General features: G+C 33.9%; 2 protein-coding genes across 4 annotated transcripts in view; one reads left to right on the top strand and one right to left on the bottom strand.

The window, feature by feature from the left end:
• The window catches only part of LOC136810632 (putative divalent cation/proton antiporter TMEM165), a 166954-nt gene that overhangs the window by 139251 nt on the left and 13854 nt on the right, over nucleotides 1–13849 (bottom strand). The gene's annotated exons all lie outside the window — the stretch shown is intronic.
• The window catches only part of LOC136810624 (protein FAM149A-like), a 42411-nt gene that overhangs the window by 27004 nt on the left and 1558 nt on the right, over nucleotides 1–13849 (top strand). For all 3 annotated transcript variants that reach the window (XM_067067186.1, XM_067067188.1, XM_067067187.1), the window contains 13 exons: nucleotides 127–208; nucleotides 731–854; nucleotides 1613–1673; nucleotides 4735–4835; nucleotides 6289–6377; nucleotides 7439–7463; nucleotides 7776–7879; nucleotides 8297–8345; nucleotides 9437–9507; nucleotides 10545–10614; nucleotides 11225–11268; nucleotides 11517–11598; nucleotides 12356–12539. In XM_067067186.1, the coding sequence (XP_066923287.1) occupies nucleotides 127–208; nucleotides 731–854; nucleotides 1613–1673; nucleotides 4735–4835; nucleotides 6289–6377; nucleotides 7439–7463; nucleotides 7776–7879; nucleotides 8297–8345; nucleotides 9437–9507; nucleotides 10545–10614; nucleotides 11225–11268; nucleotides 11517–11598; nucleotides 12356–12539 (1086 nt within the window). The remainder of the gene's footprint in view (nucleotides 1–126; nucleotides 209–730; nucleotides 855–1612; nucleotides 1674–4734; nucleotides 4836–6288; nucleotides 6378–7438; nucleotides 7464–7775; nucleotides 7880–8296; nucleotides 8346–9436; nucleotides 9508–10544; nucleotides 10615–11224; nucleotides 11269–11516; nucleotides 11599–12355; nucleotides 12540–13849) is intronic.

The raw sequence follows: 13849 nt of genomic DNA on the forward strand, positions 1-13849 counted from the left end.
AAGCTGGTCCCCCAGCTGAGAAGTAATGTAAAATGCTCTATAGTTCGAACCATAGTCCCTTGAATATCGAATTAGAGAGAGGGACAACTGCAGATCTTATCACGAAAGTGATCATTCTATTTTCAGATGTACTTCCACATTTGAATGAGGAGGTGTTTGCACAACACGGTCAAGTTGAAGAGTTTTTTGCCTTCGATGAAAAAACAATGTAGGTATTGTATGAGCCCGGGGTCTACTTAAGGACATTTGATTTATAGGCTGGATCGCTTGACTAATAATATGGTAGTACCGGTAATAATATGGTAGTTCTCGATTCTGAGATTTTGCTCGCAAGATTTTTGTTGTCTTTAAAGGTAATAAAAAGGATGAAGAAATGTTGAAAATATTGTATAGCAAATCCGTCATTCTTGTTGGTTTCCCCATCGTCAATTGGTTCTTATTTTTGTGTTTTTCTTTCAAAATAGCGATCTAGTCAAGTGCTCCTAGTCTACTTCACCGAAAATTATCATAAAGCAAAGCTAAGCCAAAAAAGACTCTAGTCTAGTTTTCTAGTTGACTTGGTTTCATATGATAATGGCTCAAATGTTATCGAAAAGCTTTTTGTGTCATGAGCCAAATTATATTCAAACTTATCATTTTGATCTTTTCTGGTAATGATACTATTTATTAATAAGTATAACTTTTAATACAAATCCTGTAATTTGGTAAAGAATATTTTTCTATTTTTCAGTGAAACTTCTAGAGACAGTTGTAAGGACATGAAAATGAAGCGAAGAGCTATCCCGCCAATCACACCACAAGCTCTCGCTCGTGATATGGCGTTGAGTGAATGCTTTGATCATGTCTGGTCACAGGTAACATTGTTGAAAATAAATATTATCTTTAAAAGGGAAAGTTTATCGAAAGGAATAATTTGTATTTTTTTTCTTAACAGGTCATCAGGGGTGGACTCGGGCAAAAAAAGATAGAGATCAAGTGCAGGGCGACGAGTTTTTACTTTCCCAGTCAAAGATGTAAAATTAGAAAAACGAGTATTTTTTTGGTAATAATTGGGAAAAATGAGAAATAATGGGGAAAGGTCAAGATTTTTAGCAAATCTTGGCGAAAAAAGTCAAAACATGAGTCACAACCCCGTCGATTGGTAAGGATGATACCCCCTGGGGTGAAAAATACAAATTTAAGTTAGCCTCCTCCCCTCCTCTTTCTAATGGGGAAGAGTTTGGTTTCTTAACAGCCTTAGTTTCCTCCGGAATCTCACGATTTCAAACTTTGTAATTAAACTTTTGTTTTGAAACACCCGGTAGGTTTTATGTTGATAACATTATGAAACATTATAATTATAAATATATATTCCCTCAATGTAAAGGAAAAAATGATACATATATTGCAAAATCCCAGATCCGAGTCCCTTTTGAATAATTTACATACATACTACTTTATTTTCAACTTTTGTAATAGCCCTGTAATGGACGGGCGAAAATTTTCTCCTCACATTGATTTTATTGTCTTATCAACAGCAACAAAAAAACTTCATTTTCTTGATGGAAATGAATCTCTATTAGTTGTTTTTTTCACTTATTTTATTCTTTCCCTTATATTGCTCTATTTTTAGGCGGTGAAAACTTTAAGTGACCTTCTGAAATTGTACATCAAAGCAAGAAGCGTTGATAGAGGTTTGTTGTAACACTTTTGCTGTTTCCTTCGTTCATAAATTCAGAATAAAGGGTGCGAACATTTCTTTCAGTGGGTGCGGTGTCTAAAAATTACAGGAATATGATTTTGTATTGCAAGCCTTTCACTATTTAAGGGATTGGAAGTTTGAGAGTTTTGATACAACGTAATAATATGGTTTATGTATGAGGATATTGCAGAGCATGGAGAGCGACCGTAGTGCAAAGGTACAGCGTTCGGTTAAGATGCGTTAGGCTGCAGGTTCAATCCCCGGCCGAGTCACATCAAAAACTTCGTACCTAGTACAAAAAATGGTACTGGATGCCGCTCTGATTGACAATTAAAGTGAAGGATCAAGGGTAAGTGGAGCAATCCAGGGAGAAAGTTTGGCGCTCTCCCCTACTTTCAGCATTAAGAAGAGGAGATATTAACCTTTTTTGCGCGCAAAAAAGTTGAAATTTTTCTAATTTTCTTTTTGAAACACAAAACTTTAAAGTGCCATAAAAGCTTGTAGCCTTTGATTTAGAAGATGGTTTTGGTACCATTGAAAAGCTATTTTCATACTCTTTCTAAAAGCATTCGGTCTATGCCCCTTTAATATTTTTTTTTTGAGCTTGCATAAAGATTTTTTTGAATAACAATTTCAATATATACAAATTTTACCTCATAAATACTTCCAAGATGTTCTTGAAAAGAAAAGGAAATCTATGTAAAAAAATACTAGTCCCGGAGCCAGTCCCGGTATTACGGAAGCCGAGAAGGGCCACACAAAATAAAGAATTCCAATACAAAATAAAAAATTCCAATACAAAATAAAAAATTCCAATACAAAATAACAAATTCAAATACAAAATAAAAAAAGTTAAACACAAAATAAAAAAAAGTTCAATACAAAATAAAAAAAGTTCAATACAAAATAAAAAAAGTTCAATACAAAATAAAAAAAGTTGAACCCAAAATAAAAAAAGTTGAACACAAAATAAAAAAAGTCCAACACAAAATAAAAAAAGTTCATGAATACAAAATAAAAAATTCAATACATACAAAAAGTGGGACCCAAAAATGGCCAAAGTCTTATGTTGTGAGCCTGGATACTTATCATTGACCGTGATGTTTAAGGTTTTAGTTAGTTGGGTTGATCTTTTTGGCTCCCATTACTTCAGTTCATGCTTCCCTGGAGTCCTCAATTGCAAGATTTTGTGTCCTACTTTAGCTTTTCAAGAATTTAGGGCCCCTGGTACCAATTTTTGAAATTTTTGAAAGTCCGGGTCCAAACCTTAGGGGGTTCCAATTTTTAAGATTTTGGGACCTTTTTTGGGGGTTCACGAGTCCCGGTATTCAAAAATGCCATTTTTCATTTTGTGTTTTTTTTTATTTCGTATCGGAAGTTTTTATTTTGTATTGAAATATTTTTTATTTTGTATCAGAATTTTTTATTTTGTATATATTGGGACTTTCTATTTTGTATTGGAATTTCTTATTTTGTTATGGGATTCTTTATTTTGTATTGATGTTTTTTATTTTGTGTGGCCCTTCTCGGCCACCGTACGGTATGGATTTTTGATATCACCTCAAACGTAAGTAGTCAATAGTATACCTTTAAATCAAGTGGGCAGGAGCTATGGCCTCAAGTCTGAGACTCAGTATTTTGGCTTGTTTTGGACGCATATACGCGTCCCTCGTGGTCTAAGGGTAAAGGGGGGCCTCTAAGGGAATTGATGATACAAGAGAATTACAAAATTACCAGTTTGAAATCAACGTGGTATAGATTAGATTTGATAGCATTGATAAATTAGGAGTTTGGTGTAAGGATCGTCTCTTCCAAACTGGAGGATCGGGATAAATATTTTTTAGTATACCGAAAATCCGCTGGCTGTGACATCGAGGGTGAAATTGTGATCACGAGTTTCTTTTTCGGTTACACAGGTTAAGTGGTTTGTTTTGCTATAACAACCAGCGCGGACCAAATTAGTTTTGTGTGAATCTTTTATACGTACTTTACCGAAAAAGTTTAAATAGCAATTTCAGTTTCACAAAAAAATAACCGTGTAAAAAGATGTTTTTCGTTAGACGGAATTCTGGAGGATAAATTTGTTCCTTCCCAATTAACAAACATCACCCAGGAATAATTTCTGAAAAGATTCCGCCTTTTGCACCTAAGAAAGTTTTCTAAATTCATTTTTCATGCAAAGTGTTGAAGAGTATTTCCTCAGGATATCCACATTTAAATTAGAAGAAAAAAAATCATCGATTCACAAGAATAATATTTTTCCGCACTTTCAAGTTGAGTTTCTGAATTTAGGAACACAGTCAAAAAGAGTAAACATTTCTTTCCGTTCATCATGAGAGTTTGAACATAAATTGAGTGAGTGATACTTCCCGGAGCTGCCGAATTACGTGAAGAGGTTTTTTTAGTCTTTTTTTAAAAATGATTTTGGATATTTTGTAGTCTAGACACATTTTTTTCCCCATTTGACCTCTTTTTTTTCATTCGAGCCGTGTTGTGAGTTAAGCTACATGTGTGTTATGTAATACAATAGTGTGCAGTAGTTTAGTGTTACACTATCCAAAGAGAACATTTTGAATCTTCCATACTACTGTATGATCACCACTACTATCTAGATCCTCCTATCCTATGGGCGTTTTTATAGTTATTTTTTGTAGACTGGGAAAGATTTTATTAAAGCGAACGCCAAAACTTACTGAAATAACTCTAATAATAAACTTAGCTCCTTTTTGTCCATCTTATCTCGAATTATCCCCTTTAGAGTTTTAAGTTTTACATAAGTGTTCCCGTTTCATATCAGACACATTCATGTTTTTATATCGGGCCGGTGTCTCCTATTGATGTGTTGTGTTAGATTTCGTGCTAAATAAACAAAAAATTGTTTTTCTTGTTGCTCCACATCCTTGTCAATACAATGTTAAAAGCTTTGTAAATTAAAATTGATCAGTAAGCAAACGATATCAGCCTATTTAAAAAAAACCCTTTAAATTTTGTTCCTTCTTTAAAAAAATTTATCTACCCATCCCCATTTTGACTTTCTACTTACGTTCTTTTAGAAAACAAGTATTCTAATGTCAGAGATGATTTATTGGAAAGTGCGTTAACTTTGCATGGTACACACGATCCTTACAAAATGCCACCGCAACTACATTCTCAGGCATGATATTTGATATTTTCTTCTCTCTTTATTTCACCTAAGGGATAACTTGAACCAAGGTAAGGTGAATCTTCTTTCATGGTATTCTTTTGTCTCAAGAAGTATCGATTCAAATGGCTGAATTCTATCTTCCCTAAGAGAACAGGACGAGAATAACGTTTAGACTCGATGTTCCAAATAAGCGAGCCTCTTCGAAAATTTACTGGTTCTTATAAAAATGAAAGTGCATCCATTCCTTTCCTGTATTAAAACTCAAAGATAGAATAGTGTCCCCCTACTGTATTAAAATTTGTAAACAAAAGGCTATTCGTATGTTAAAGGGGAACTCAACAAATTTTTCATTTTTATTTTTTTCCTGATTTTTGGTAATATTAAGTATAAAAATGAGAAAGAAAGTATATAGGTTCGATCTCTCAAATAAAAATCATGAAAAATCTCTCTTAACTTCAGTTAAAAATATGTTCAAAAAATCACCCCCTTTCTTTTTAAAAAAGATCGACTTCTCTTTGGATTATGACGTCAAAGTATTCAGAAAACAGAACAAATTCAGTTATGACTACAGTAAGTTTTCAGAATTCTGTTTTAAATAAGAAATAAATACATAGAAAAGTATTCCTGGTAAATTGTGGGTGATTTAGCTGAATAACAATAAAAAATCCAACAAGAAACACAAAAATTTAGTCACAAACCCTCTACCGAAGGGCCTGTCTTCACTGATTTTTAGCCTGAGAAGATAAGCATCTTCCTCTTTCTGAATGCAGCTACGTCATAAAACAGCTGAAAGTGCGTCTTTTTTATTTGATAAACAATTTCATTTTAGTAGAGGGGAGCCTCTTTTTAAAAGCTCATTAAACAAATTTTTAGAGTGAAAGGAGAGTTGCAACCTTGAAATTTTGAAATTTATCGTTGAAACAAACCATTTCAGGATAGAAAAAAAAAATCCAAAATATGTTGAGTTCCCCTTTAACTTCGTCTGTATAATGAAGTTATAAATCATTCAGTCCTATACCAGGTTGAACTTTGTTGTCCCAAATTTCATGTTTTCTGTCAATTTTGATGTTTCTCCAGAGCCAGTTTCATCAATATTTGCTTCTATTTTTGAAACATAAACTAGAAAAGTTATTTCATACTTAATTAAGAGGGCGAGAAAGTGCCTACTTTGCAACATTAAAAAGAACGACAAATTTCATCATCCACAACCCCGACCGAAAGTTACTGTACCCTATGTGGTAATAGCTGATTCTTTATTACTGTAGGGTTGTAATTTTAACCAGGATAATAGGAAATATATATGGATGAATTCGATATTTTTCTATGACATTGCTCTCTGTCAATTGTTTTCTTTTTGAAGTACCAAACCTTTGACTGCTTTGACTGTTTCGACTTCTCGTCTAACAGACTTTCGATTTATTTGCTTTGAGTGTTCTGATATTGTTTTTTGTTCGCTTTGTAGATGAAAATGAAACCAGATTTGAGCGATTTGAAAGACGTGATGACGATTCGTTCAGTTTCATTAAAACAACGTGCTCCCAGTACCAGCATGTAAGTGTATTTCTTCATTCAGTGTCGTATCCAATAGGCCATTTCACAGTCACAAAGCGTAATGGGTAATCAGGACTACTGCGCGCTAATGACGACTTACTATTGGTCCAAAGCGTCCAAAGTTTTTAAAAATGTTGAAGATTTTTGCGTCTAGCCAACAGAAAGCCGTTATGTCGGCGCAATCAGATTACCCATGATCCATTTCGACTGTGAAATGGCCTATGTCGTCTTCCGAAAAAGACAAATTGACCGAAATCACCAGGAGATTTCCTAACATAGAGGTTTCTCGGGTTTTTTTAAGTTACGTAATTTCCGCCATTATTGAAGAAAACGTTCGAATCACAGATATCTCATGTAAAACACTAGATAGAGCTACTTTGTTTTTCCCAAGCAACGGCAGGTGAATCAAAATAAGGTGTCATCTTTGCTAAAAGTAAGTCACAGTAGAAACCTTGGTTTTCACTGTTGAAACTTTTTTGACACTGCAATGACTTCAAAATTTGACGTCACTTCATCCAAGATGGCGAATTATTTTGATCCAAATAGGGCAGGAAAAGCTACATCTAGTGTTTTATATAAGATATCTGTAGTTCGAATCGGTAGTACAAATCAAACGTTTGCTTCCATAATGGCGGAAGTTGCATAAGTTAACAAAAGATGAAAAACCTCTATTCATGATATACACCACTGGAGAGTTTTCTGAGAACTTTTAAAATTTTCCACCCAATACGTCATTTAAACAATAGAAGTGACGTATTGGGTGTAAATTTATGAAAATTCTTGGAAGACTCTTCAGTGTTGCATATCATGATAAATGCGAAGATGTCTATAGTTTTCTTCCTGATAAAAAAATCGGAATTTAGTATCGATATTTAACTTGTATAGGACGTTGATATAGGACTAAGGTAGCTAGTTTCAAATATCTTATCAATGGGATATGAAATCGAGGCCCCATTAAGGATGTTGGTGAGATGAAAGCCAACGGAGTGACATATGGAATACTAGGTTCTTTCTCCCTATCTCTCCCTATCTACCTTTGTTCTTTTGATTTTTTTTATTAGGTACCGACACGAAGATGACGGACAGGTATAATAATTGTACTTGATTCTTACTTAACTAGAATATGATGCGATGACAGGCATATTTTAGAATAGAACTTACAGCAAAATATTTTCATTTTTGTTAATTAGAGCGGAGAGAGAACACATTTCCTCTCATATTCTGGTGTCTCTCACGCGTCTTTCTATAAGAGTCCGTCCCAGTTTTAACAGATTCTGTTTACCATTATTGTTGCCACATCAGGCGTGTTAATAGTTGATTTTAAGATTGCTTCAATTTTCTTTCTCATAGGTTACTAACCCTAAAAAATATAATTTTTAATTCAAATTTTTCGAATAGAGTCGTCTGGGTACATCAAGTAGCACGATGACACAAAAAACGTTTGGTGGTAAAACAAGTAGCTTGCTTTACGACCGCATGATGTCTGCAAAGACTCCTAAACGGTAAAAATTTCTTCCAGCGTTTAATCAGACACAATAGACCTTTTCACAAATTACGTCACGAACATCACTTGCCTCGTTTTGAAATTATTGCCAAGGTGATAAACTCCAAGCGAATTTCATTAAAACCCCGATTAAAACTACTTTTCATTTATGAAGAAAATCATTTAATGTCTCAAGGGATATAATCACCATGGTAATTGTTTGAATACGAGGCAAGTGATGTTCGTGACGTAATTTATGAAAAGGTCTATTAGTTCTTTTATACGTCGATAGCTATAAGTGTATTGGATTTTGAATATCTTTGTCCGGATACGAATTATGTTTTTAAACTTTTTTTGAATCTGTTACATCATGTTAATTTTACAACCCATCTTTTTTACTATATCGAAATGGTTTAAATTTTCTATTCGGTTTTAGGACGATACGCTTGCAACCATTACAACCTCCTAAAACAGCTGGTCACGTGGTAAGACTAATTCCATTTTTACGTTCCGGTGTTTTTAGGTAAAAAGCGAAAAAGCCAACATACCTCTCTGTCGAGGAGGTCTATTTTGGAAAAGATGACCCACCTGGATTTTTTTTCCAATTTTTCAGGACCCCCTTGCATATTTTTCTCATTTTTTGGACCACCCTGGATTTTAGAACCCGTTTTCCAGACCACCCTGGACGTCACACCTCCTCAACATAGGAGGTACAGACTATTTTGGAGTAGCCGATTAGTTCGAATACGTTTCTTTGGTGGCAACTTACACGTTTTTTTTTTTTATTAGAACCTAGTTTATAAGAACATATAGGCTGAAATTCGTCGAAAAATTAAGAACATCTTAAGAACATGCCCAGCCTCAGTTTGGAAAAAAATGACGAGAAACTACAATTTTTCCCTCTTTTTAAGCAGTTTTAACCGAATTTAGGGGTGGATCTTCAAAAGTCGAGAGTCGAATATTGTCCAAATTTTGCCAAATTTAAGTGCTCTTTATTTTGTATCATATTGTCGATTTAGAGTAGTCTGAAAAATTAAGAACGCATTTAAGAACATTTTAGGCTGAAAATTGCTAAAAAAAATAAGCACATCCAGGCTCAGCCAAATTTTAGGTGTTCTAATAAAAAAAAAAACGTGTATTTTATTAACTAATAGATAACTAACACATATAACTTAAAGATTATTATTAGTCTTTAAAAGAATAATACTGAGTCTGAGTAATTAGTATTACTTCGAATAAGCGCCCTTTCTTTGAGGAAGAAATTAAAAAAACGTGCCTCACCGAATAAACGCCTCTCCCCGAGGGCGTTTATTCAATGCAAGTACTGTAAGAAAGTATATTATAAAAAATGATAATGATAATGATTGTACCCCTTAACGGTATTCGAACTGACTTTGACATAAATTATTCCATAAACGCCCCCTCTCGAATATACGCCCCTTTTAAAAAACTAAAAAAAAATAAATAAATAAACGCCACAGGCGTTTATTCCAAGTAATACGGTAATTATTGTGTACTCTTGTAGATGTGTTAAATGACATGGAAAGAGTAATTTTTCAATTTTCTATGACTTCAGGACTCCAATATAGGAGAGATACGAGGGACGAGACTGTCAAATGTCACTGTAGGAAACGGTCAGCAATCATGGTAAGATTTTGTGCAATAAATCTTTGGAAGTGGGATAGCAAACGCTTAAAGGAGCGATGGTCAAGTGGTCAAAGGCGTCAGCGTCTCGAACCAGGGTTTCGCGAATCGAATCCTCGCTCCTTTCAATGTCATCCGTTCAGTTGGCTGGCCGTGGATCCCGTGAAAACAATCACTGTCTAAAAGTCCTAGATTACTGGGCTATCCACTATCTAAACGTTATACATAAGCCTGGGCGTTAAAATTTATATATAAGGTTTAGATAGTGGATAGCCCAGTAATCTACCAAAAATTTCGGGTTGGTGTCTGATTGTGCAGCGTTAAGTTTAATAGCTTCGAACTTTTTCAAAGTACTATCTAATATCTAAATTTGGTTACAAATTTCGGTGTTTTTTAGATTAGGGTCGTCCAAAATTTGATACAGTAATATAGGTGTAATATGTTATAATACGAGATTATATGCTATTGAGGGATATTAGTTTGTTTATCATAATACCATAACCTAACCTCTTTTAAACTTAGTCGTCTAGCGACTTTAAATCTTAGTTGTAAGGTATAATTTAAATATTACTGCTCTAGTCATTGAAAGTTGAGGGATCATAATATGTAATAGTTATCGGACAGTTGCGAGTACAATATGAGAAATATTTTAAGAGTTCCGGGATTTTTCCGTACAATATTTTCCGAGCCTTTAGGCGAGGAAAATATACGGAAAATCCGGAACGAGTGAAATATTTCCATATTGTACGAGCAAATGTCTGATAACTGGTTTATCGGTGATCCAAAAAATGCACTTTTTGTTTTGGAAAAAACGCAGGGCACTTTTGTAGCAAAGTGACGTTAGATTGCTACTGCCGCTACAATGCAACAACATCTTTTCGTCAATTTATATTTTGTACATGTAAAATACAAGATATATTGTACTCTTTTTAACCAATCAGATTGCAGATATTTTTTGGATCGCCGATAACTACTAGTTTGGAGATATAAATACGATGTTACGTCAAACTGTCAATTTATTTTCCTTTTGTTTGTTTCAGGGTTGCAAGGAATGGTACATTACCACCGCTGGATCGTTTGGGTACAACTGAGGAACTCCGAAAAAGCCCAGTAAGTTGAATACTCCCATACAATCAGGTGGTTCAGAAAACAGTGCTTAAATGTTTATTTGTCATTTGAAAGGAACCAAAATATTTAAATGAGTATGAATCTTGTGAAGAAATATTGATAGTCAATTGATCGAAAGTTGCCGTTTCATGCATGAAAAACTTATAGATGGAAAATCTTCCTATTTTATGGATTAGAATAACAATCAGAAAACAACATGTTTTTCGAAAGTTACATTATCCCGAGTGCAGAGCTTGAAACCACAGGGATTTATTTTGGATTCCGAAACATCACTCGAAATGGAATCTTAGATTTCCTTTTCGAAAATTCCCCTTATGTTAAGTTCTCGCCTTACTTAACTTAAGGACTTTTTGCTCTTTTCGCCAAAATTACTTTATATTTCACCCTAGCCAGCCTTGAGCTGAAAATTGCGTTTTGTAGAACACACTTCAATCATCTTCAATCAAAATCTATGATTTATTAGTTTATAAAATATCTTTCCAGTGGTGTATAAGTCGGTGCAATATTTCTTACATAAAAAAAATGCAACCTGTCCACATACAGAATTTAGACAAGCTTTTATTTAGTTTTTTTAACATCTTTTTTTTTTCAGAAACGAAATACACGAGCATCAAGTGCTGTAAATGCACCGTCAAAGTGAGTTTTAAACATTTGACCTTCCCCCACATGTTTTTAAAGTCTAAAACGTTTTATTTGTTACTCATGGTGGTTTTTTGCCTGTTTTCCTTCCCTTCATTAGCCAACAACGATTGGTAAACTTTTCCATTTCTAGGAAATTTCTCAAATATTTCTAAACAAAAAAGTTGCATGGTGGTGTAAAACACCCCTGTTAAAAATAGGTTTAATGTTAATATTGCTTCATGACTAGATTTCTTTTCTTCCAGACATTCATCTCAAAGGGATCGAGGAGGAGGAGGAATTAGCATGCTGCCCGACTCACGTCCCAACACCAATCACTCTTACAGGGTAAGAATGAGCCTTTCCATTTTATATCCATTCAGGAGGGTGGACGAACATTTCCAGAGAGTAACCTGAGAAAAATTTCCAGGGGTGTTTTTTCATTTTTCCAAGGGGGTAAAAAGTAATTCTAAAATTTCCAGGGGGTAAAAGACTGATTTCAGTTCGTCCACCCTTATGATTTAGATATGAAAAGAATTTTTCGAAGAGTATATTTTCAAATTTAGCCATTTTCCAGGGGTATCCACACATTTTCAATGATTTCATTTTGACTTAAAAAGGTTCGTTCACCCCCTGTATGGTTTTTTTAATGGAACAGCCCAATGTCTCCCTTTTTAACTTCAACATAATTGCGTCCTAAATGTCAGTCATAATAAAGAACAAACAATTGAACTATTCTCAGTTGTTTGGTTTTCACTAACCCATATTTTTGGTAATCACTCTTGTGATCACCCTAAGAATACCATCAAGAAATAGGTTTCTTCTATTATCTTGTTTTTTCCTCTTGCAACTTCAAATTTTGAAGTTAAGATTCTAAAAGTTTGAAAACGAAGATGAAAAATGAAGAAGAAAACGTGAAGAACGACAAAAATTTTCTTTTCTAAAACTTTGAACTTCGTTGATTTCAAATATGTATTCAGATTCTTATCTTTCTTTTTAATAAAAAGTTAAAACCCTTTGCAATAGGTCCATTATCGCTGATTTTGACCTATTTTGGAGGGCTATAACTTTTAGGTGTTAAACGTTTCTTTTTTTAATCCAACAGAGTGATGTGAGGACGCCCCACCAATTCAACAGACCAGCTTCTCGGTCACGTGACTTTCCGGTCAACAAATTATACGGACAGTCACATCCTCAAACGATTAACGAGAATTCTTATCTTCGAATTTCTTCGCATTTTCGTAACGACCCTCCTAATCAACAGGAGGTTGATGATTTCGTTCTTTGGGGTAGGTTCAATTTTTTTAAATCACTCTTATATGGGTTGTTTCTGTCAAACTTGCTTTTCAGGATAATCGCACGATGAGTTATTTTTTCTTTTTTTTTATTTAATCGTTAATTGCATCCTGTAGAGAGCAATTAATCGTTAATCACACTCTTCAATGACGCGCCAATGTTTACAAAATTGATTTTAATGTTTTTCTTACATTTTTTATCGAACGTTTTAATTGCATTCGAAATTCATTTTATGAGAAAGAAAATCTTTAGGTAAACAATAAAAGAAAAACATAGAGAGAAGACTTTTAGTGTAATTTACTTTCCTAATGGGGAAAAAGTAGTGAAAAAAATGGTGCGATTAACTCGTAATCACATAATAACTCGTACAATTCGAAAATTGCACTCGTGATTTTTTTGTTTCAAATTTTCCTCGTCCCTTCGGAGTCGAAAAATTAATAACAAAAAAATCACTCGTGCAATTATTCTCGAATTGCACTCGTCATCATGTGATTACATATATTATAATCTTTCGGACCCACTCCTCTCACTACAGGGTGAATTAAAGACAATCTGTAAAGTTATATCTAATAAGCTTTCTAAAAGAAGCAGTTACTTTACTTTACTTGATCTTCATAGCACCAAAACCGGGAGGAGATGTTTTTACAAGCTTTTATTTGATTTGGTTGGTCGTTAACCAGTAATAAAACAATTTTGTTACTTTTTTAAAGAACGCGTTATTTTTATTCCTTCAAATGACCAATTATTAAAGTATCTTATAAAAACTCAATCTCATCTTCAAACCAAAGTAGGATTCGAATAATAGAATGTCGAATTAAGGTCGAATTGAGTGTAGTACATTGATTTAATTGTCTGCATTTTCTTATAATCGTACTCGACAAAGTCGCAGGTCGACAAAAGAAATTTACAGTCTGCATTTTATTTCAACCTAGCCTAGAAATCTAAGCTAGTTTGATTCAGTCACTTGGATAAATCTGATGGTTAAGTTGTGACCGAATAACTAGCTTAGGGACAGTAAACTCGGTAGCTTATCAACTGACAACAACGACAATTCAAATTTCGCGGCGAGGGATAACGTAAACTCACATAATTTGCATAATTATTCGTCGTTGACTTAATTCGTTTCATATCAAAAAAAATCACACCACACACAGAACATAATATCAAAACATTATTTAGATTTTTTTATTTTGTCTTTTTTTCTATCTTCTGATTGGCTCTTATTGTAAGATTAGATAAACAAACTCTCCGTCTTACAGTTTATGCGCTCCTTTTGTAAAATATAAAACGAAATTCTATTGTA

The sequence above is a fragment of the Clytia hemisphaerica genome, unplaced genomic scaffold, assembly GCF_902728285.1.
Source record: "Clytia hemisphaerica strain Z4C2 unplaced genomic scaffold, Clytia hemisphaerica genome assembly, whole genome shotgun sequence".
NCBI classification, from domain to species: domain Eukaryota; kingdom Metazoa; phylum Cnidaria; class Hydrozoa; order Leptothecata; family Clytiidae; genus Clytia; species Clytia hemisphaerica.